This window comes from Propithecus coquereli, unplaced genomic scaffold (assembly GCF_000956105.1).
Source record: "Propithecus coquereli isolate 6110/MARCELLA unplaced genomic scaffold, Pcoq_1.0 Scaffold391, whole genome shotgun sequence".
NCBI lineage: Eukaryota > Metazoa > Chordata > Mammalia > Primates > Indriidae > Propithecus > Propithecus coquereli.
In genome coordinates this window covers 910176-933061 of record NW_012149630.1, presented here as the reverse complement: position 1 = coordinate 933061, position 22886 = coordinate 910176, and the positions used below count along the sequence as shown (strand labels likewise).

The following is a 22886-nucleotide window of genomic DNA, read 5'->3' as shown; positions in this document are numbered from 1 at the left end:
GCCAGATTCCTGATAACATTTAAGTACCCAGATTTGCTGGAAATCCCAGTGAATTTCTCAGTTACAGGTTCAAAAAAAATCCATTTTTTGCTCAAATTAGGTTTCTGTCATTTGCTAGTCAATGAGCTGAGATACATTACCATTTTATTAATGAGTAAATAACTCAGAAAGGTTGAATGACATAAGGATTTATTACTAATTGGGACTCCAGTCTGGACAAACCAATGTACTGTCCACCACCCTCATCACTACACCAAGCTATTAAAGAAGGAGGACACTAGAACACTCTCCCCTAGACCTTGGGCCATGATCAGTATCACAGACTTTCCACGGGGTCCATGTGAGAGACACGTCTCAGGGGATATGATTTTTTATGAGGTTCACGACAATTTCCCTCCCACCTTGGCCTCAAGTTACCCATTAGACACTTACCAAAGTGGTCGCCTCTCTCCTCTCATTAAATGATAACTACATCTCAAAGGCAGGCTAGTCACCGGAGGGATATTATTGTACACACTCCAGAATATCTTTAAAAAGAAAAACACTTTGTTTAATATAGCCAGTATTGATTTTCTATGTTGCTAGATTATACAATTAATGCATTAAAGAAAAAAATTTGATACTCATTAAGTTTTATCCATTCAAAATAGATTTTTTTCTCAGTATCACTTCTAACTTTCTGCTAGAGAATGTAAAATAACATTAAAGAATGTCCCTCGCTGAGCTGGGTGTGTGCCTGTAGTCCCAGCTACTTAAGAGGCTGAGGCAGGAGGATTGCCTGAGCCCAGGAGTTCAAGGTTGTAGTACACATTGGTTGTACCCGTGAATAGCCACTGCACTTCAGCCTGGGCAACATAGAGAAAGAAAGAAAGAAAGAAAGAGAGAGAGAGGGAAAGAAAGAAAGAGAGAGAGAGAGAGAGAGAGAGAGAGAGGGAAAGAAAGAAAGAAGAAAGAAAGAAAGAAAGAAAGAAAGAAAGAAAGAAAGAAAGAAAGAAAAAGAAATAGTTCCTTGCTATTGTCAGCCAAGTTCTTTGTTCTTTGTTTCAGGAAGCTATGGTTATTAAGCAAACATTCTTATGTAACATGCCTATACATAAAGCTGGAAAGGATCTTGCTAATGATTTTTGTGACAGGTAGATGGTATCTAACAAAGTCTTCAGGACTGAATATATGCATTGAACCATATTTCCTTATAACAGACTCTGTCTTGTCTCTAAGCCTGGAAGGAGTCTGTGATGCTTTGACTTGGCAGCAGGGGTAAAGGAGGAGGCAAAGGGGAACCACCTTAGGCACTCTGTCTTCCTTCCTTTCCCCTCCTAGAAGGAGCAAGGAACAGCTCAGCTGCTGAAGCAAGGAGCTGCCCATGATTCAGGGTGTATCTGCATGTTTGTGTCCTCCTAAAATTCATATGTTGAAATCCTAACCCCTGCTGGGATGAGATTAGCAGGTGAGGCATTTGGAAGGGAATTAGGTCATGAGGGTAGGGCCACCATGACAGGATTAGTGTCCTCATAAGAAGGGGGAGAAAGCTAACCCTCTCTTCGCCACATCAGGATACAAGGAGAAGGCGGCTGTCTGTTAACCAGGAAGAGAGCCCTCACCAGAACCTGCTCATGCTGGCTCCCTGGTCTTGGACTTCCAGCCTCCAGAACTACAAGAAGCAAAGGCTTGCTGTATAAGCTGCCCAGTTTATGGTATTCTGCTATAGTAGCCTGAACTAAGACACAGGGTAACTGGTAAATAGAAATAGATTATATAAAAATAATATAGTAATAAAAACAGTAATGGTACCGTCAAGTGATATTGAGCTATTCAGCGTTCTAGGCTTTGTTCTCTGAACTTTTACATGTTTATGTAATTTATCCTAATGACAACCTTATGAGAAGAAATGATTACTATCCTTGTTTTATGGATAAGGAAACCAAGGCAGACATTAACCTGCCCAAGAATCACTGTTTGGTATGACCATTAGGATTAGGATGAGGATTGAGGCTATGAAGAAGAAAACGCACCCTGGTTTGTTTGGAATGGGTTGTAGAATTACTATGCTATGAAGTCTATGCATAGAATTATCGTGCAAACAAGAAATATCATTCTGTGTGGTGAGGTAAGTAAAGGGTGATTACCTGGGTCTCCTAGTGGGTCTGAGGAAAACAGTAAAAGTAACAGAGCAATTAGAAAAATGAATCCTAGGGCCTCATGAATTGAGTCGCATGGGTGGAATGGAATTTTATCTATGTTAAGGATACTCCTGATGGGTTGTTCAAAACTGTTTTATGTAAAAAAATGAAATAAAGCTGAATTAATTGCAAAGGTGGCAGTGATGAACTGTAAGGTAAAACTGAAGGCAAAAAACTCCCTGATGGTAGATTTATTAATTGAAAATACACTTTGTCTCCCTTCTACTAAAATGGCGCTAGTGCAGGTAGCAGCTGAAAGTAGATTTGTAACAACAGTAGCTCCTCAAACAGATATCTGTCCTTATGAAGGCACCTATCTTATAAATGCTTTGCTCTTTGTGCAAATAATATTACGCCAATATTTTAGTTTCTGTTTGTGGTGTGTGTTTGAATACACAGAGCTGGAATCTGAACCCAGACAAATGGATTCCAAAATCCCTGTTCTTAACCACTCATCTGTTTTCTTTGATGCTATTGCTACATGTTTTAGGCATATATTCCTCCAATCTTGGAAGCCATAGGCCAGGTCAAGGAGCCACAGAAAGAGGGACACCTGTTGAAGATGTTTTCCCACCAGTAAGATTCCCTGAGCTCCACTGAGTCTGGTGGTTGTCTTAACTCCAGCCTGAGACCCCTGCTATGATGTGGCAATGACCTCTACAGAATTTATGGACAAAATGATGCCAAAATGAAGACCCCTGATGAAGGTAAAACCAATAGGACTTCGGTTCTGGCAAACTTCAAGTCTCCTAAAAGGCATCCCATACCCCTGCCAAAATTCCCAAATCCTGACGTTTTACCTGGTATTTGAAGCACCTTGAAAAAAATACAATATGCTTCTTCCATTCCAAAGAGAAGAAAAACACTCTAAGGATTGTAGCTTTAGAAGCTTCTTTTTTTTTTTTTGAGACAGAGTCTCACTGTGTTGCCCGGGCTAGAGTGCCGTGGCGTCAGCCTAGCTCACAGCAACCTTAAACTCCTGGGCTCAAGCAATCCTTCTGCCTCAGCCTCCCGAGTAGCTGGGACTACAGGCATGCACCACCATGCCCGGCTAATTTTTTCTATATATTTTTAGTTGTCCGATTAATTTCTTTCTATTTTTAGTAGAGACGGGGTCTCGCTTTTGTTCAGGCTGGTTTCGAACTTCTGAGCTCAGACGATCCGCCCGCCTCGGCCTCTCAGAGTGCTAGGATTACAGGCGTGAGCCACCACGCCTGGCCAGAAGCTTTTCTTGAAAGCAAAAACAGACAACTAATTTTGTTTGTCTTGGCAAATCTGACAGGAAGAGACTACAGCCCAAGAAGATAAAATGATAGACTAACACTGACTTATTTATTAAAGCATATATTTGCACATTTGTGCATGAACACAAAATGGCAGCAAAATATCCAGTGACACCACTGGAAAGAGTCCCATTAAAAAAGTATAGTGCATTAAATCAGTCCATTTGCTTGTTTCAAATCTCATCCAATACATAGTATATTTGTTAAGTATGTCTGATCATGAAATAGCTGGTGGAAGGGACCTAGCATCACTCAGCTCCCTAGACCCTCCTCCTCTCCTATGGAAGTGAAAGGGCTGTTACAGTAGAAGCTTGATAATTCATGATTATACTCTCTCTCCATATTTTTTTCACTGAAATGCCTAAATTTTACTATAGATAAAAATCTGCAAATAGATTTGAAAAGCCATTAGACTTACAATTAATTCAATCTGGCCTACAAATAGAGGATTGCAATAAAAGTAAAACTAAGCACAATGTTTATCAATGATGGGTAAGTGCTCTTTCCAAAAGCCTAACCACCACCCAGTGACGAGGAGAGGTATTACATAAAATTTGGGCATCATTCATTCGGTCAACATTTGTGACGGCTGGGTGCAGGGCACTGAGACAAGTCCTTGGGGAACTGGTCAAAGGGTCAGCCTTTGACCACAGGAACCAACTGTTTGGTTGGTAAGTTCTCAAACATCAGTCTGGCACCTCTCCTTGAGGAACTGAGGCAGGGCAGACACTTGTCCGAGGGAGTCTAACACCCAGATTTAAGACCTAGGTCTGCAGGATAATCTTCACAGGCCAAATAGCTCTTGGCACCCAAGTTGCCTCCTCTGTGGGAGGAGTACGATATAGCAATTTTATCTGAAAATTTAATGATTAAAAGCAAAGTGGAAGCACGTGGTCAGCCTCAAGTAAGGAAGCAAAGTGTGATTAGACTTGTTAACTATGGCGACCAATAAATCCCCATCTACAAGTTCTAACTGGAACAATTATGCCCCACCTGATGGTCTTTTGCCAAATAGATAATCATTCATGACCAGGAAAACTGGCAAATTTCCACCTCAATTTCCTACTGGAATGTTCTAAAGAAAAAAAAAAAAATAGAAAAGAACCTACTTGAAAGTTGAGAAGAAAGGATGCCATGTGTTGATAGACAATAAAGTGATATATCTGTTCTGTAAAACAAATCAAAAACAAAGCCACCCGGCAGATACACCTCAAAAAAAAAAAAAAAATCCAAGACTTCTTCCAAGGGTTGTAGCATGCGTAGTAAGAGAGTATTTCTGAAATAGTAAACAAATATTTTTGCTCATTAGGTATTTCAAGTTGCCTAGGGCTTGCCACCAGCTGAATCGATGGCATTTATGGGCAGGACAGACAGAGATCAGAACAGAGTAGGCAACTGAAGAGCTTAATGGATGCTTTTAACTCATAGTAGACACAAAGGCTGAAAGCAAAGTGCTTCTGATTTCTAAGAGCTAGATACTTGGGAGAGAAATGCAGTTTGCTTTGAATTCCAAAAGGGGCTTGATTCAAAGAAAGAGCTAAAATTTGGAGTTCTGATCCTAAAGTAGATGAGATACTTGTTAGGACGTGAGGGCAACTTCCTGCCACATAGGATGTCAGTTAATATAATACAAACTCTGAAGTGGAGAGTTAAAAGCTTGGAGAGGAGAGTGAGGTTCAAACCTTGAGAGGATAGGAGAGAACCCCACAAAAAGTTTGGGGACACCTAGCGCAGTGTGTAGCCTGCTTCCTGTATACCATACCGCCCATGAGGCTGCAAGACTCCTACAGAAGGCCCTCACTCCTGCAGTGCTGAGCAACATGTAGCCTGATCCGAGAACAGCTGGGGAGGCGGGAGGGGCTGTTCTTGCTGGATAGGACTGTCACAGCCTTACAAAGTTCCCCTTGTTCCGGTGGGATGTGGGGAAGGCAGCCAACATTTCCAAGTCCACAACTTGGAGCATGAAATTGCTAGAAAGCCTATGGACGGTAAAGCCTGGGGTCTGGATGATGTGCGTGTACACAGTAGGGGTCTTCGTGGTATGAGGTTATGGCAGGGCCACAGATGGTGGGCACAGCCCAAAGATCAGATGGGATCAGGTGTATTTCTGCATATGCCAGTTCATGCACAGAAGGGGAAGAGGGCATTTTCCCCAAGAGACCCTTAAATCGGAAGAGACCATATTTTAATTGATAAGATTAAACCTCACCCCACCCCACCCCAATACACACACACAATGGCCTCCACTGCCATGAGCAAACATGGAGGGTCACGAGCAATTTGACTTCAGTTATAGTTCTGCACAACTGTGTTGTAACTGTAGATGCTGATCCTATTATATGTATAACGAATAAATTAAACGATGGATAAAGAATCCTGTTATACTTGATATTAAGTCAGTGCTAGACAGAGCTATGAAGCAGACCTGGCCTCAGCTCCTTTTCTGTCTTTGTTTTCTCCCTCTCTTCCCTCAGGCTCTCCCTTCCCCCAGTGGTTCACTCCAGGTCATTCCATTGCAGGATGCCACCCACCGTGGGCTACCCTGCTGTGCCCACAGTAGTGAACACGTTGGATTAATCTTTCCATCATCCTACATTATCAATACTGACCTATAAAACTTCTCCTTATGAAGGCACAGCCTTCATTTCCCAAGGGTTTGGAAAGCAATCTGTTGCCCTAACTTAATGACCCATAAGGGCTAACAACTCCACAGTCAGGTGGCTTGAGCTGTTATGGATGAAGTCTTGATATTAGTGACAGTACATAAATGACTTCAGCACATGTGGGAAGAACATTCTCTTAACTCTAATCGATTGTGTATATTGTTTATGAAGACTTTCTGTTTATGATAAATGATGCTGAATTTCCGTTTATAGAAGAAATATGAAGATTTGCTTTCTGTAAATTTAAGTAAAAAGTCAATTGATGGGAAATACTGGGTAGAACACAGTTGAACAGTGTGGCAAAATCTTGGAAGTGATAAATGAAATTACTGAAATTACTGGGATAGACTGCTGTACAGGAATGAGTTTTTAGGGGTGCAATTTTTAGTCTTGGAGCGGGTAAGGCTGAAAGAAACTGGGGACAAGGCAGCCCTCCCTTGCGAATCACATCTGGCAGGTAGCGCTTCACTCTCCAGCAGGTAAGATAGGGCTTGCTCAAAAGCCGTGTTCTATTCTGTACTGCAACCACTGAGGATGCAAAAACACAAGAGAAATGTGGAAAATTTGAACATGTTCACAAGAGTAAAAGGAAGCAGTGAGCATCTGGAAAGCACACCTACATGAAAAATGGAATTTTCCAAGAAAGGCAGGAAAGTAGGAGATAAATTTAATTCCAGGCAGAGGAATTACTGTTGGCTGTGATGAGAGTGTCCTCAGCAGAGGTCACTGGGTCCCTTGGAAGCTGTGCCTCCTCCACTCCTCAGTTGGGGGTACAAGAAAGAGGACTGAACTACAAGTGGAGGAAGTTCTAGTCCCAGAGACATGGCACGATTGACCGTTTGGGCCACTTGCCTCCCAGCCTCAGTCTCCCGACCTAATATACGGGAATAACAATTCCTTCCCCACGTCCATCAACTTCAATTTGCTAAACGGCCTCAGAGTATAAAAAGATAAAAAGACACATTATGTCTTTATGTAAGGTAATCACTAATAACACACAATTCTTTTCATCCAAACACATATGGAGGAAGAGCATAGACATGATTAGGGAGGCAGTTTTTCAGTGCTGACAGGGCGAGAAAGAATCAACATACAATCACAGAAGAAAGAAACAGTGGGACAAAAGCATGTCCTCAAATGACTTTAAAGTCAGCACCCAGCTAGTTCTTAAATACTAAGGACACTCACAGGCTGAAGTCCCAAAAGTTATTGGTAAGTTAAATATGTTTTCATAAGCAGAGGTGTCAGCAGTGGTATAATCTAGGGTATAACTGCTTGAAATAAATAATCTAGAAACAGAGATATACAGTTTTCTGATATAAAATATGACTGAGGAAAGTATAAAAAGATGTCCCAATAGAAGGAGGCAAATGATGGCAGACCAGCTATCATTATTAGTGGATACTTACTATGTGTGTTTTACTCTTCACTGTACCATTTCATTCCCATAACAGCATGATAAATCACCATCACAATTATTCTCATCTTATAAATGAGCAAACTGAGATACAGAGATGTTAAGTAACTTGTCTGAGCTAGTAAGTGCCAGATATGCAAACACAGGCAGTGTGACTACCCTACACCTTAGCCAGTCAACTGATGGAGCTAAGGGGTAGAATCCAGTAACACTTTAGTATAAGCTGGCAACATTTAAGGGTTTACTAAGTACCCAGCACTACTAAGAACTATGTACAATCTCATTTAACTCTCACTCAACCTTAGGGAACAGGCACTATTATAACCTCAGATTTATAGATGAAGAAACCGAGGGGAATAGAGACATCAGAGATAGGAATTTCCTGACCACTCAGAGCTGTGTTTCTCAACCTTTCATTCATTGTCCCCCCACCCCACCCTGAAGGAGCCCTTTTCCTAATCACCCATGAGATGATTTAATACCACAGAGAGACTGTGTATCTGTTTATGGGCTGCATGTATGTCTATGCTTTGTACATAAAAAGAGTACGATGTGTTCACTGACCCTCTCCTAAGAATCAATTTTTGCCCTATAGCTTAATGGATCCTTAATGAGTGGTCTATTGTGCCCCAGGAAAAGTGGTTCATTTATTCATTTCTCATTTATTCATTCAATCCCTCAATTTATTGAGTGAAAGAGACTAGACACAACAGAGTACAGTGTTGTGTGACTCCATTAATATGAAGTTCAATAACAGACACAATGAATGTATGGTGACAGAAATCAGAACAGTGGTAGCTCTGGGGGTGGGTGTAAGGTTGACTGGAGGGGCAAGAAGAAACCTTCTGGGGTGAGGGAAAGTTTTTTATCATGATCTGGGTGATGGTTACGTGTGTGCATACCTTTGTCAAAATTTATGCTTAAGAAATCTGCAGTTACTGTATATAAATTATATTCCAATAAAGTACAGGTTTTTTTTTAACTGAATTTTTTCACTATATTCATTTTTTCCTATCATAAAAATAGTTGATTTCTACTCATTGTATTTGGACTCAGTTCACAGCGATGACAGTCTGAGGCAAACAGCACCCACCTAAGGGAATAAAGCATAGTTTTAAAGAAGTATTCCCCAGTGTGTGCCTGCCCAGGTGCTTTAAACGGGGTCCTGAAGACCGCAGCATACTGCTGGATCCAAAGCCTCACCAAATGCTCAGTGTGACTGTGTAGGTCAGGAAAACCAAGCCAATCCCTTCATCTGGCTTTACCAACGTCTGCCCTGGAATTGCACGTGCAGCTCTGGGACCCAGTGTCATAACAGAGCGGAAAAAGTCTAGTGAGGATCTAAAAGCCTTCAAGTGAGGACAGACCGACCTTAAAATCAAGTGCTCTGAGGATTATAAGATGGCTGCTGGGAAGAGGTAACAAAAGTCCACAAACTCACAGAAGGGAAGAAGGGAGGGGACTCCCAGACTCTGAGAGCATTTATTTCTCCGGACGGTGGCCCACGTGCTGCCTTTTGGCGCTGCCTGTACTTGGCACTGAATGATTATTAACAGGGGCACTGTTACTTTGCTTCCCACATGCTTATGTTATTTTCCCAACTAGCTCAGAACGGCCCATGGTCAGGACTGTGTCTTTATACCAGTTACTGCTCTCTGTGGCTGCAAGCAGTACCTTACAATCAGATTTCTGGGACTTTGTAAATATGAATGCCAAATTTTTTGAACCAGATACTGGGAGCAGGGTTTGAAAACATGGATCTTTGTGCTACTTCTGCATGTGAGAGGCTGTCTATGAGACACAACCGAGGTGCCAACCTATTGGAATTTCTAAGAAGTTAAAAGATTTAGGGGCATACAACAGGAAAACTATTTAAAATCTGTTCCTTCTAGAAAATTCATGGACATATGGTCAATGCAACCCTGAAGTAGCCTTAAAAGCCTTGTTCTAACTGTAACAGTGTATTAAACTAGAAGGAGGGAGAAACTTGATAGTTTTTGCTTTTGAAGGAAATAGAGATGTGATCAACCAAATCAATCAGTTTCTCTTTTGAATGTTCACCCTCAGAGTTGGATAGAGAAAGAACTAATAGAACTAAGAGCCTGCATTTGTTGAGAAGCTGCTATATTTATTAGGTATTCTACTAAGCATGGCATAAACATTATCTTATTCAATCCTCACAGTAACCCATGCAGGTGGGTGCTATCATTATACCAATTTCATAGAAACGCAAGGGGTTGACGTATGCCTAGTTTAGGAGGCTGGAATTGGAAGGTGAAGTAGGAAATCCAACTGAGACTCTCCACTTTCATGCTCAACACTGTCCTGCTCTCCCTAGGTGACCTCTAAACCCTCAACAACTGCAGGGCTGTGCCACTGCCTGTCACAGATGGGAACGGAGGCACAGAGAGGGAATGGCAGGGCTGGAGTTTGAACAGGGACACAGATAATGTCTTGAAAATCTTCACTCTTAACAGTCTGCTCCTCATGCAGGTCTATGCAAGGTTTGGGTAGTAGATAAAGTTTTAGCAGGTTGCCAAGACAAGAGCAGGCCACCTAAGTGTGTGCTCGGCTGGCCTCTGGGGTGGACTTGGGCAAGGGCAGCTGCACCAAAATGGACCTGGAGAGCTAACTCCTGCGCAGAACCCTGGGCAGGGGCCACCAGCATGGTGGCAATTTTCAAGTTGGATGTTTAAGTGTCCAACATATATTTAATACTATGTTAATCCGGTTCACCCCTTTCTTGAGCTTACCTGTACTGTTTGTACTGTGTAGATTTTCTTCAGATTTGATGCACACTCAGCTGCTGTGGCACCAGGGAGGGATCTAAGCAAACATAAGCAAAAGAACAAAGACACAAACCAAACAAGCAGTCAGTATTCATGAAATAATCTGTAATGTAATTCTGCTGAGCTTAATAAAAACTCGGATCTCAAAGCACAGAATTGCAAATTTCTGGGATGCTAGTTAGAATTTAAAATGTGAAATTCCCACTTTATGAAGTCATGTGTTTGTTTCCCCTAAAAAATCAGCATATTTATTCTGTGGAAATTTAATAAAAAAAAGTTAAAGTATGTAAAAAAGGTATTAGAAATTTTATAACCACATTTTAAAAAATACTGAAATAACCTATTAATAACCAAGCATTTTGCCTAGGATTTTAGATAATTGACTATTGTACAGATGGCAATGAAGATGCAGTGTCCTGACCTGGTGATGTTTGAAAACTTGTTAGTGCCCTGGTGGTCAATATGCACTCTTGAGAAACAAAGTGACCATTTGCCTGCTTTAAGAAAACATTACTAAAAGTCAATTCTGATTTCATCTGAATTTGCATGTGTTTCCAAAACCCTTGCCTTTAGAAAGTACTTTGTTATTTTCTAATGTTCTGATTTAATTAGCTCTGCTGAACTTTATGGTCGGAATGCATTAATCTTTAGTTTGCTATATGTTCCACTAGATGGCAACATACTACAGGTTTATTCACCAGAAATGCAATTTAACTGGCTTTACCAAGCACCATTTACTGGAACTGGGGGTAAAATGACATGGTCTCATCAAACCTTAGGAATTAAGACTCTCAATTCCTGTCACCTTTTCTTTCTCCCTATTATGAACTAGCAGTTCATGCTGAAGAATGTTGAGGTCCAGTTATAGCAAGCCTGAGATGATATTTTAGCCCAGTGTGGTGGCACACGCTATATTTTCAGCTACTCAGGAGTCTGAGGCAGGAGGACTACTTGAGCCCAAGAGGTCAAGACCAGCCTGGGCAACAGAGTGAAACCCCATCTCAAAAGATATTTCACCATACAAATAATGCTCAAAAGCTCCACTTATGGTTGTTAGTGAGAAATAAGAGGCTTGCTGAGAAGAGAAAGTACCCCATCACAACCGACCCACTAGGATCTAGAGCCTATAAAAGCTACCATCCCCCAGGGACTCTCACCATGTTGCACTTTCTGGACAGTTGCTAGACTGCTACACACTAGAGATGTGCACAAATTCCTATTAGCTCAGGGGTAGAGGCCATGGCAAAGGCCCATGCTGGGTGAGGGTAAGCACAGCGGGCTCTACAGACTATAGTCCATGAACTATGGACCAGTGAAGGGTCCCTAGGTGTGGAACCTAAATATCAAAAATGCATTTCTGAATATAATTCCCTCATCAGAAGGTCACTAAGGAAGCACAATTATAGACTAGTTTGGGAACAAACAAGGGACTCCCAATGGCAAGTGAAACCTCATAAAGAAATCTACCCTAAAGCACTGAGTTCACGACTCTACTTTGTCCAGCAAAATAAATTTGATGGACATGGTTTTAACAAAAGCAAATCACACTTAAGCCCAGGAGTCTGAGGTTGCCCTGAGCTATGATGATGCCACTGTACTCTAGCCCAGGCAACAGAGGAAGACCCTGTCTCAAAAAAAAAAAAAAAAAAAGCAAATTCACAATAACCATCATGACTGCATTTCGTTGCCAGGCTTGAAGCCTAAAATAATGAAAGGTGTGGTGAACGGTGAAGTACTCAATCAATAACTTGTTAATGACAGTTTGTGCCTGGGCCCGTGACAGAATGCATCAGTCCGTATGGACTGCCAGGACTATGGTTACTTAGGATCACATTGGACAAATATTAATTTGCTATTTAATGCAGGTTCTTATGCCTTTTTCAGCTAAAATTATAAAAAGATTAGGGACAAAAATTTTTAAAACCTTAATTTTTTTCTGAATAGACTATTAACAAGGAAAATTCTATTACTTTTATATTAAAATCTACTGTCATTTTTTCCAATACTGACTTTTCTTCCTTTGAAAAGTTTATCTGACTGTTCCACCAAACATGCCCAGCAAATACATTCCTGGATGTCCCAAAGCACACAGAAGAGTATATACAGGGCTCCTTCCCTAACCGTGTGTGTGTTGGGGGAAGATGGGGTGGTAGGGTACAAAGGGAGGAAATGTACTTTTTATTTTTTCACTTAAAAAACTATGTATTTCAAAATTTTTTTTTACTAATTATTAAAGTTGAACTTCAATTTAGGATGGTTTAGAATGAGTATAATTTGAATGTTCACCTCCTACAGACAGCATTAAATCAATTTAAGCAAAGACAATGTGACGATAATACCATTTAACCTAGGAAAAAAAAATCACTGATGAACATTTGCTTTATATGCCTTTTTAAATGCCTGCCTTCATAGTCTGGTATCTTACTTGTATTTCAGTGCAGGAGATAATTATACAAAGTCATTTAGGTTTTCTCAGTTTCACTATCCAAGTTTTTTTTTAAGAAATTGAATTTCCAAAGCCCCCAAAATGGCTCTAGAACAAAACAACTAGGCAGTGCTTATTAGTGAAATGCAAACATGTCAACAGCCAATATGTATGTGCTGAATTCTTGCTGATGTGCTGAGCATTCGGCCTCCACTGCAGCACTGAATCCTTGCAATGCTACTTATGCGGCTGTCAATATTATTTATCACCATTCTACAGGTGAGTAAGCTGGGGCTTATGGAGGTTTGGTAACTTGCCAGAGGCCATAAAAATGTGATTTGAATACAGGTGATCTGTCTGCCATTTCCTGTTCTTCACCCCTCACTGCTGAGCTGCCTGTGCAAGCCACACTTACACTGTTTAATGGGGTTTTGCAGTTGACTCTTGGTGTGTTCTCATCAAAGCCACCATATCTGCTGAATCCTGTCTTTCATACAAGATTATTATAATTCTCTTAGAGGAAACAATATTAAATTAGTCTTCACAATGGTGCAGGGTTAGGAAGGTTCTCACAAAAACCAACAAGATCACACTCAATGACAGCTCTATTTTGATAGATTAACAGTGATGATACTGTTGTGTTGGGGTTTGAAAGGAAACATGTCAAGTTTCATGGAAATTCAGTTTCTTAATGTCTTCCTGTTTCATGAATTATCCAGGTTTCACAATAACAAAATGATGATATCAGAACCACTGATGGGAGTACATGATTGGCTTGGCCAGCCAGCACAAGGCATGGCGTTGTTCTGTGTGCCAAATCTGACTCTGACCATCACTGAAAAACACTAACATGCCTAAACCTCGTGACTGAATCTCAGACTTCTTTAACCAATTAGGTTGGGCTATAGCCACAGAACCAATTTTAAACGGGCAAACAAGCCAAGATTTTTAAAAGATCTGCCCTGTAAACAGGTCAGTCTGTACTGCACTTGCTGATTCAAAGTTGAACCAGGAGCTGTACCATCTACTGTTACTCTTTCGTAAAGTAGCGGTGCAAGCTGTTCATGGCAAAGCTGCAGCCTTGGCAGCAGGAAGCCATACCTCTCTTTCCTGTCACTCTGATAGACGTTGTAGCAACCGGAAGGTAAATGTTTGTAATCGATTTCAGTGAGAGAAACATTTCCACTGGTATCACATACACAGTATATTCTCTTATCTTTAAGAAATCTTTTTGTTTCATTCATGTTACAAACCTTAACCTCCCAACAGAACCCTAATCAAAAATGCTCTCTCTGTGGACAAGGGGTGCTCATCTGAGGTGACATTGCCCCTCAGAGGACATTTGGCAACATCTAGAGACGCATTCTGGTCATCCACTGAGGGGATGCTACTTGTATCTAGTGGGTAGAAGCCAAGGATGCTGCTTAACATCCTACAATGCACAGGGCGGCCCCCAGAGCAAACGACTTAGCTAGCCCAAAATGTCAATCACGTCAAGGCTAAGAAACCGCCGTTGCAGACATGTAGCAAAGAGTCTCAGATGATCCTAAATTTATTTAGTCAACAAGGATTTGTTGCACACCTCTTTTAGCTGCTTGGGGTGCAGCAGTGATCATTCTGGACAAAGCCCTGATCCCTTGGAGTTTATGAGTTATAGAACCAACACCTCTATTCCCTGAATTTCCCAGGCCCCTAAAGGCAAAGAAACAATGGTCAGATCCTTTTTAATTTGCCTGGAAGGGAAGAGGTGGGAAAGAAGGCTAAGAGAGGAATACACATGATGATGACCATTCTTAAGATATAGCCAGAGCTGTGGGAAATCACAGAGCCTAGGAAAGAGGACCTGTTTTCATTCTCTGAATTCTATGCCACCTGCCCAGAGTACACAGCTAGAGATGAGAATACAACAATGGAACAATAAATGCCCCCTGGATGGATCAGGCTAAAGAATTTTAATTGATCCTCCAGGAGTTCCCCCTCTATTTAATATACTGATGCAATAATGGCCTTCTTTTATTAAGTATTATTATATGAAAAAGTTTTGCATATATACGTTTTGTCTAATCCTTACTACAATTCCGTCAGGTTGGTATCACCACCCCCACTTTACAGATCAGGAAACTGAGGCTCAGCAAACATGTTTTTAAGCAGCAGATCTGTGTTTTCCTGCTGGTCTGTCTGGCTCTGATGCCCATGTCATTCCCCTTAAAGTAGGCTGCCTCCCAGTAAAAACTGAATAGTCATTGTCAGCGTGGGTGGTCACATATAGCATGTCATATGGCAAATCCTTCTCTCTCCCCCTCTTAGATTATCTATTCCCTCCTTGGGCCCACCCACTGCTCCTGCCTGTCACCCCTTCCTCCATCACAAAGCACCTAGCCACACTGTTGGCAGGGGGCAAAAGCAGACGTGCAGGAGAGGGCTGGATTCCACTAGAATCCCTGGCAATAAAAACATCCCAAAATGTGATATAAATAACACAATTCAGGTAGAGCACATCTACAAGTCATAATTTTTGGGGGTTGGACATGGGAGGAAGATAATACACCAGACAAAGGTCACGGATGGGCTGTATAGGAAGGCAGGAAAGCACAGGGGTTAGGAGGATGGTCTTTGGGATGAGTGGATCTCAGTTCAAGTCCCAGCTCTGCCACATGCCAGCTGTGTGACAGGCCTGACCCTTTCTGACCCTCTGCTTCAGCTCTCGGACCCTCACCTTCCTCTCTAGAAACATGGTCTCTATTCCATGGCTTTGCTACTTAGACTATGTGAGCTGATGCTATATAAAGCATTTACCTAGTGCATCTAATTGCATCTAATAAGCAATTATTGCTAATTTCATTGACATCATTGAGATGGACAGAAGAGCAGGACACAGATGAGAAAGCCATTAGAACTAAGAGACACCAAGCCCATTTCCTAATCTGTGGATTAGAGAGTAAGAGAGTTGCACATATAGCTGAGAACCTCCTATATCCACCTTCAGAAAAGAAAGCCCATTAGGCACCAGGCTCTCAGGGCTTCAGGCCACAGCTATGGTGAAGGCTGTTTCCACTTGAATTTGGCTAATCAGAAACTGTGATGGTCAAGGCAGAAGTGGAAAGTGACCCTTTGAAGTCTGCCAAGTAGATGATGAATGCAAAGATGTCAGGGGAGCTGTTTATGTTACTTAAGACCTGAACTCCAACTTCAGTCTTATATTACTCCTGTGTGTCTCCAATTTAATAATGGAATAACAGGAAATGAATCTCAAGATTCTTTACGTAAAACTGGTCAGAATTCCCTTCCGTGTGGAGAGTTAAGAGAAGGCAGGAAATCTAATAAGGTTGGACCAACTGTTCTACTTAAATGGTTGCCAGGCACATAGGCACTATTTACATGCAAAAATTTAATATGTTATTTACAAATCATGGTTACCTACTCATTAAAGTAGGTTGCTGAGAATCTCCACAAGATAAAACTCTTCTAGGCCGGGCGCAGTGGCTCACGCCTGTAATCCCAGCACTCTGGGAGGCCGAGGCAGGAGGATTGCTTGAGCCCAGGTGTTTGAGGTTGCTGTAAGCTAGGTTGATGCCAGCTCACTCTAGCCCGGGCAACAAAGCAAGACTCTGTCTCAAAAAACAAAACAAAACAAAACAAAAACTCTTTTAGCTTAGGTCTAAAATGCTTGTAAGCATTTAATCCTCTCTTATTCAAGAAATACTGAGCCCCAATAATTGAAAAGATGGCATATCATATTATCTATGCATACATGATCTCGTTTCATTCTCATTAAAACACCCTGTGGTAAACAAAAGTTGCAACCCCATTTTAAAGACAGGCAAACTAGGCCAGGCTCGCTGGCTCACGCCTATAATCCTCGCACTCTGGAAGGCCGAGGCAGGAGGATCGTTTGAGGTCAGGAGTTCCAGATGAGCCTGAGCAAGAGCGAGACCCTGTCTCTACTAAAAATAGAAAAAATCAGCCAGGCAACTAAAAATAGAAACAAAAAATTAGCTGAGAATGGTCTTGAGCGCCTGTAGCCCCATCTACTCGGGAGGCTGAGGCAGGAGGATCTCTTGAGCCCAGGAGTTTGAGGTTGCTGTGAGCTAGGCTAATGCCATGGCATTCTAGCTGGAGGAACAGAGCAAGACTGGGTCTCAAAAAAAAAAAAAAAAGATAGGCAAACTAAATCTGAGGGTGATAATTTGCCCAAATATACACACTTGGTTAGTGGCAGAGCTGGGATTTGAATCAAGGGTTGCCTGACAACCTTGTCCTTAGTCACCAGCCTGCACCGAACAGTTCCTGCAGGACTGATACTCTGCTTGGCACTGTGAACACACTCTGCACCAAACATGGTCCCAACTGTCCCACAGCTTACGATCCTCAATTCAGACTTTCCAAATGTGCCTTCCCCGCTGAACCCCCCTTTTAAAGATACAATTGCTGAAGTCTAAGCTCATTAAGAAAGTTCATGAGGACAGAGGCCTTTGTAAACACCTAAGGAAATTATCTTAACCATCACTTGGGTATCTCTTAGTGGGCCATAGCGCCACCTACCAGCCACCTGCATACCTGGAGATGCTTCTTATGAAGCAAAGACACTGCAATCGTTTGCTCAAACCCTGCCTGCATCTTTGCCATTCAAAATGCCACCCGCCTCACCTGGGTGCCTGTTAGAGCTGCAGTCTCCAGGCCCCACTTGAGACCTGCTAAATCCCAGGTGATTTGTACATACATTAAAGTTTGAGATTGAGACATGCAGACTTACATCAATCGTCTAAATCAAGTCACCATAAGAAATGCTAATTATTTAAAAAGTCAACCTAATGAACTGCAGCATCACAAGAAAAATGTAAAAAATCACTATTCTCATAGAGGCATTTGTCATCACCCAAAGACACTATCAAGACGGGGTTATCATTAAATGTGAAGGATAACTGTGTAAAGGTACTTAAACATGGGTTTTCAACAGGGCTCTCTTCTTTTCTCAACAAATTTTGAAGCAGGGGATTCTTGGATTAATTATCTCCCATGAACTGGCCCTCAGTTTCCTTATTTGTGAGATTAAGTGGTAGGCCCAGAGTACCTCTTATGCCCTGTCTAGCTCCCACAGTTTAGGATATGAGATTTGAGAGAATCATGTCCCCTCCATTGTTCGTATTCATAGGAAAGCAGAGTTCAGTGGGGTTAGGGACACCAGTGCTGGGAGCCAAACAGTCCCAATTCACTTCCTGCTTCTGTTCTATTAATATATCGCTGTGTGACCTCAAGCAAGTTACTTCTCTGGGCCTCAATTTTGTCATCTGTAAAATGTTGCTGATACGTCCTACTTCAATATTGTGAGAACTTTGTGGGCAATTATGTGCAGCATTTGGACCAGTGCCTAACACAAAGGAGTAAATTGTAGTCCGTATTGCCAGGTTAAACTAGAAAAAGATGTTTAAAACTTTACGTAGTATGGTATATCCAGTTACCAGATACACGTGCCCGGTACACATGCACACAATAAATGTTTGGCAAAAAAATGAATGATGACAACATTCTACCTTATGTCAGAGAGAACTTCATTTCAGCCAAGAGAACCAACCTTGGAAGGAGGAAGACTTTAAAACAGAGATATGTCTCCTAAAAGCCAGTGATCCTACTGAATTTACATCAACATCAGGCTCAGCTGTCACAGGGAAAATCTGCACAGGGCCAGCTACATGATTAAGTATACCCTGCGTATGTCCTTCACTCCATTAAAGATGATTTCATTTTAATCACTTTTAGATAGATCTGTGGCTTACGGCTACACCAGCTTCCTGTCTGAGAAAGAAAGAGTCACATATAAAAATGGTCCAAGCCCTATTATTTACAGTTAATAATGCATCTACTGAAAAGATCTACATGATCTAAATGTTTTATTTCTGCATGTTTATTTGATTTTGATTTCTCTCTGCTTCCCTCTATAATCACTCCTAGTTTATTACATAGCTCCTTGGCAGTAGCAACTGAGGCTCTCTTCATCGTGATATATAATTAATCCTTCAGTACATGAAGGATGGTGGAAAAGAAGTATAACAGTGTTAGAGTTTACAACAGAACTAAGTAAGGTCAAGTTTTGAATTGTCCTCATGTCAGATCACTAAAGTCTTACCAGTTGCCTTAGGTTTGGAAGTAAGTAAATAGCATCTGTAATACTAAAAGCAGGAAAATATTTTTTGAGCAGCCAGTCCCGGGTAAGGACTAATAAATTTTCTGAATGAGGATGTTTAGGGGCCTCAGACCTTTCTGGGAGAAGTCGCCGCTAACGCACAGATGGAAAGAAAGGCTGAGAGTTCCCTAGGTCAGGGCCTTGCCCTGCTAGATCTACCCAGAGGATCTTTGCCCCTTACAAAAATAAAATCCTGGGCCATTTAGAGTCTGTGGGGTCAGAAGGACAAGAGTAGGGGGGAAAAACAGGAAAAGGTGAGCTTCCAGCCACTCTCTCCCTGCCCGCTATGGCCCTTAGCACAGCCTCCTCCCGGGATGCCCCTTGGTCAAGTCTGGCCCCACCTCCCTGTGTCAGATTTGTTATTATGGACTACACCACGGGAATGTATTTGGAAGCATCACACCCTGTAAGGCAGGGCCCTATGGAATGCCACAGCTCTCTGAACTCTTCACTGATGCTATTGAAGCATACAGCATGTGACACATCCCTCCTTTGAGGACATCTTTGCAATCTTATAACCTGCCACAGTGACTATTAACTAATTTGCTCAATTATTATAATATGATCAATAAATAGAGCAGTAATTCTCAAGTTTGGATAGCTAAGGCACTTGGTACAAATCTGTCTTCCACACCCGGAGGTCTGATTGAGTAGGTCTGAGGTGGGTGGGGAGCCTGCATTTTAACAAGCACAGCCAGGTGGTTCTGATGAGTGGCTGGATGAGGGACTACACTTTGGGAGACATGGGCTTGGTGGAGCTAAACCCTGATGGGGTGGGGTTGGTGACAGATGCATGCGATGGCTCTTCTTTGAGATCACAAACAAAAGTCTGCAAATACTCACTAAGCTCCTACTATGTGCCAGGCACTATAATGAGCACTCCCTGGAGTCTCAGATTCGAGGCAGTTAGAGGCTCACAGGCAAGAGGGAGGGACAGAGGAGGAATCAATTAACCATAATACAAATGTTGGCCTGTAGAAAACCTGTGGGAACACAAAAGAGGTGGGTTTAATCCTGCCTGGAGCATAGGCTGTTCAAGGACAATTACAGAGAACTGGCATCCTAATAGGGCCATAAAGGATGCAAGGCAGTTTTCTGGGTAGACAAAAGAAAGAAGGGCATCCCAAATAAAAAGTAACATCAGGAAACAAGTAATAATCAGAGTACTGCAAGCCAGCACAAGAGAAGGTAGAGTGCTGGGTAGAACACAACAACACTTTAAATATTTAGTGCAGGTTGACTCGTGGTAGGCTCTGATCCAGGAGCTAAGGACAGAGCACTGGGGAAAAGAACCCTGTCCCCGTGAAGCTCACATTCTAATGAGAGAAGACAAGCAAACGGTGGGAATGCTACGGAGAAAATAAAACAGGGTCAGGGGCCTGGGGTGTGTGTCAGAATGTTTGTGCCATTTTGTATCAGTGGTCAGGGAAGGTGTCACTGAGGCGACCTGTGAGACCTGGAAGGACAGGAAAGAGCAGGCCAAGCAGCTGATGATGGAGGGAAGGGCACGCCAGGCAGTGGGAACTTCAGTGGCAAAGGCCCGTGTTTGGGTTGATGGAGAAAGAGCAAAGGGACTGATGAGCTGAAGGGTGGCAGGAGGAAGACTGACAGGGGAGGAAGGGGTCCTGGGCAGGGCAGGAAGAGCTGCAGAGTCCTATGGGCTACTGTAAGTACTGTGGCTTTTGCTTTTGTGGGGGTGGAGGGAGGGAGGTTACAGATGACTCCAGGATTTTTGGGCTGGGCAATGGGAAGGATGGAGGTGCTGTTAACTGCCGGATAGAATGAGGCAAGTTAAGGAGGGCAGTCGGGGAGGTGGTTCGGCATAAGCAGAGTTTGGATGTATATTAGACATCCACGTGGAGATAGGAGGAGCTGGGTGTACGAGTGTAAAATTCTGGGAATCACCAGCATTCAGATGGAGTTGAAAGCCCTGTGACTGGATAAGATCACCGGTGTAGGTGGAGCAGAGACGAGGCCTGAGGACTGAGACCGTGGGAAAAACTCAGAGGGAAGGGGGTCACCATGAGATGAAAACGAAGTAATCAGAGACACATAACCAAGAGTGGCCTCCAAGAATCAAGGCAGGACAGGGTTTTAAATAGCCAGAAAAGGGGAGGAAAATTCTTCATCCTATACCCCCAATCTAAAATTGCTCCCTCCAATGCTTAAATTCTTAGCCATCCAGTCTAATTATTTTTAACCAAATAGAGATTTATTGGAGTTGACTAACAAAAATGCAAATAACGCCACTGAGGGGGGTCCTCCAATTCATCCAGTGGGAGGAATGAATTTAGGCTGCTGGCTTCCTAATGCTGAATTCAGACAAGCTGCTCCAGAGATGGGAGGTGTGGGTGTGGGGAGGGGTTGGTAAATCTGGGAGCATGGTAATAACAGCGTTAATAGTTAACACTTATTAAGCACTTTACGCCAGGCACCTGTTAGGTGTTGTGCATCCATGGCTCTCAGTTAATCCTCAGAACAGCCCTATAAGATATACCCTATGACCGCCCCCACTTTATAAACAATGAAAGCGAGGCTCGGGGATGCTAGGTTGCTTGCTCATCACCACACAGTAGGTTGGAAGGAAGGACACGCCAGGAGATAGGTGCCAAAGGGGAGTTTTAAGTAGCAGGAGGCCTTTGGATGCCGGGGAACTCAAAACTGATGTCATTTGTGGCAGACATGAGCTATGGTGCAAGGAAGGTTGCCTTGGAGAGCTCTCCTGAGAACCTCAGTTTCTAGAATGTCGTTTCTCTGGTGAAAAAAGTTATAAATGAACTTCCAGAACACAATGTGTTCACAACCCGGAGGGGGGTGGGGCATGCCTATATAAACGTAATGGATTCCCAGGGAAGTAGCAAAAGTTCAATACAAATTATGAGATGATTGATCAGGCAAAATGAATTCATATGTACAATGTTGGAACTAATTTTAATTTTTAAATTAATACAGTCATGTCTATTAAAGATTTGGACACTGTGGCAATAATGTATTTCATGGGATTACTGACTTTCAGAAAACAAAAATGTGCAAATCAAAAGTAAGATATGGTTTGAGTCTTCACTGAAGTTACTATATTCTTATCTTAAAAGATACAAAGTAGTACTAAAAGATTGTGTTGTTTGTAGTACTGATATCTTAGGCCATTCCTAAAAAGTGTTGTTCCTATATATAGACTAATTTTTTTTTGACCTTTCCAAAAAGAAGCTCTCTTGATACTGTTTCCACCAGTCAACAGTATCCGCAATTTATATAGACTACAGGTCCAGGTTTATCAGCAGATACCGGGTAACAACAGCACAGTTACAGCACACCTTTGAAAATAAAGACACGTGATTTCATTCCGCTGAAGTCTGCCAAAACCACTCATGTTATGACAATAAAAGACTCTCTTCTTAACATCTCATAACGAAAGTGAAAATGTTTTGAAAAACAACTCACTCCATTTCCCCCACCCTCAACTTCTTTGGGTCCCCGGAAAAGAAAATGGCTGCAAGTGACAATTCTCATAGATGGGTGCTAATTCCAACAGGAAAAAAAGGAATGAGTTTGTCTTCACTGAAAAAGATGAATATCACTTTTTAAAAATCTTGGAGGCATTTCATGGAAGGTCTTGTAAAACCAGATTTGTGTCTACTAAGTAAATTTCTCAGTAAATTTCTACTAAGTAAATTTCTCACATTCATTTCCTCCTAACATTTAGTCACAGTAGGCACTGGTTTCATCAAAATTTGCAAAAGCTCTTGGGATAGCCTTGGGGTATCATCACTGGGCACCCAGTGTAGGGTAGACACTAAGAAGGGGCTGGCTCTCCTTTCTTCCATCTATTCATTTCTCAAAAATTTTTGTGTGTTACTATGTGCCAGGCACAGTTCTAGGTACTGGGATTTAGCAAGTGTCAACAACAACAAAAGAAGTCTCTGCTCTTTGATTCCACAACAGAGGCTT

General features: G+C 42.1%; 1 protein-coding gene across 3 annotated transcripts in view; it reads right to left on the bottom strand.

The window, feature by feature from the left end:
* Positions 1–22886, bottom strand: part of EIF4E3 (eukaryotic translation initiation factor 4E family member 3) — a 74835-nt gene that overhangs the window by 16812 nt on the left and 35137 nt on the right. For all 3 annotated transcript variants that reach the window (XM_012652647.1, XM_012652649.1, XM_012652648.1), the window contains exons 3-4: positions 10297–10369; positions 433–527 (exon numbers count right to left, since the gene is read on the bottom strand). In XM_012652647.1, coding sequence (XP_012508101.1) covers positions 433–458 — 26 coding nt within the window. In that variant the 5' untranslated portion in view covers positions 459–527; positions 10297–10369. The remainder of the gene's footprint in view (positions 1–432; positions 528–10296; positions 10370–22886) is intronic.